At 43.2% G+C, this 1067-nt stretch overlaps 1 protein-coding gene across 1 annotated transcript; it reads left to right on the forward strand.

Annotated features, from left to right (window-relative positions):
* The first annotated feature begins 293 nt into the window (after positions 1-293).
* Positions 294-752, forward strand: LOC149163846 (uncharacterized). Its single transcript, XM_089429280.1, has one exon. It carries the CDS (start codon positions 294-296, stop codon positions 750-752), a length of 459 nt encoding a protein of 152 aa, XP_089285406.1.
* The last annotated feature ends 315 nt before the right edge of the window (positions 753-1067 follow it).

The following is a 1067-nucleotide window of genomic DNA, read 5'->3' on the forward strand; positions in this document are numbered from 1 at the left end:
GCCTATGGGCTGAAACGTTAAGGTTGTTAAAAGTTCCTTTTAGGTGGGAAGGGTAGGGGCTTTTAGATGCTTGGCAGAGGTGGTGGAACGAAACTTCAAATGACAGAGAGAGAACCATTCCGTTACTCATCACCTGGGGGACATGTCTTGCTAGGAATCAAGTCATCTTTAAGGATTCTGTCTTCCCTATTGGAAGACTTGCTACAAAAGGAGTTGTTATTTATGAAAGTATTCCTGTTCCTCAAGCTCTTTCTACTTCCAGAGCTGTTCATCAAGAATCTATCAGATATTCTATGCCATGGGCTTATTTTGACGGGGCCTCGGACATCAATGGTCGATGCGGGGATGGCTTGATTATTCACTTATCAAAGGAAAAGGTTGTTAAAGCTTCAGTTGGTCTGGGACAGGGCTCCAATAACTTTGCAGAATTGAAAGCCTTATATCTCCTTCTCTGTTGGCTTATTCTTAGAAATGTGACAGAAGTCCAAATTTTCGGGGATTCAATGAATACTGTGAATTGGTTAAATGGGTCTCAATGCTGCAACAATTTCATTATGATTCCCCTTCTTAAAGAAGCTTCTCGCCTCAAAAGTCAGTTCATGGAGATCTCTCTTAGCCATATCTTCCGGGAAAGGAATTTTGACGCGGATGGCCTTTTCAAAGCGGGTGTTGAACATGATATGGGGGCGTGGGCTGTCACGGAGGAAGAAAATGGGGTGGTTCGATCAGTCGAACAACCCATTTTTGCTTAGTTTTTGTTTCATCAAAAAACGTTTTCTGTTCTTGTACATATTTTGTTTCGGTTCATCTTGTTTTTGCTTCCAATCTCTTCTGTAGAACTTCTTCAGGGCTTCTGAGCTGATTTGTGGAGGCCCGAGAAGCTGTGTTCTCTCATCGTTTCTTTTCTGTCTTCCGAGAATCCTTCTAGTGATTGCTATGGATTCTTGAGATCTATGTTTGCCTCTCATTTCTATTGCACTCTCAGTGCCATATTTCACACCTCTTCTGCGTGAATCGGATCCCGGGAGGTGCGCGTGTTCTGGAGGAGCCGCTTTTCTTGTTTTGGC

Source organism: Pinus tabuliformis, chromosome 5_1, assembly GCF_031772625.1.
Source record: "Pinus tabuliformis cultivar Carrire ecotype Pingquan chromosome 5_1, CPIR1, whole genome shotgun sequence".
Lineage (NCBI taxonomy): Eukaryota > Viridiplantae > Streptophyta > Pinopsida > Pinales > Pinaceae > Pinus > Pinus tabuliformis.

Coding starts and splice junctions, on each gene's coding strand:
- LOC149163846 (XM_089429280.1), top strand. CDS start 294: ATGCCATGGGCTTATTTTGACGGGGCCTCGGACATCAATGGTCGATGC.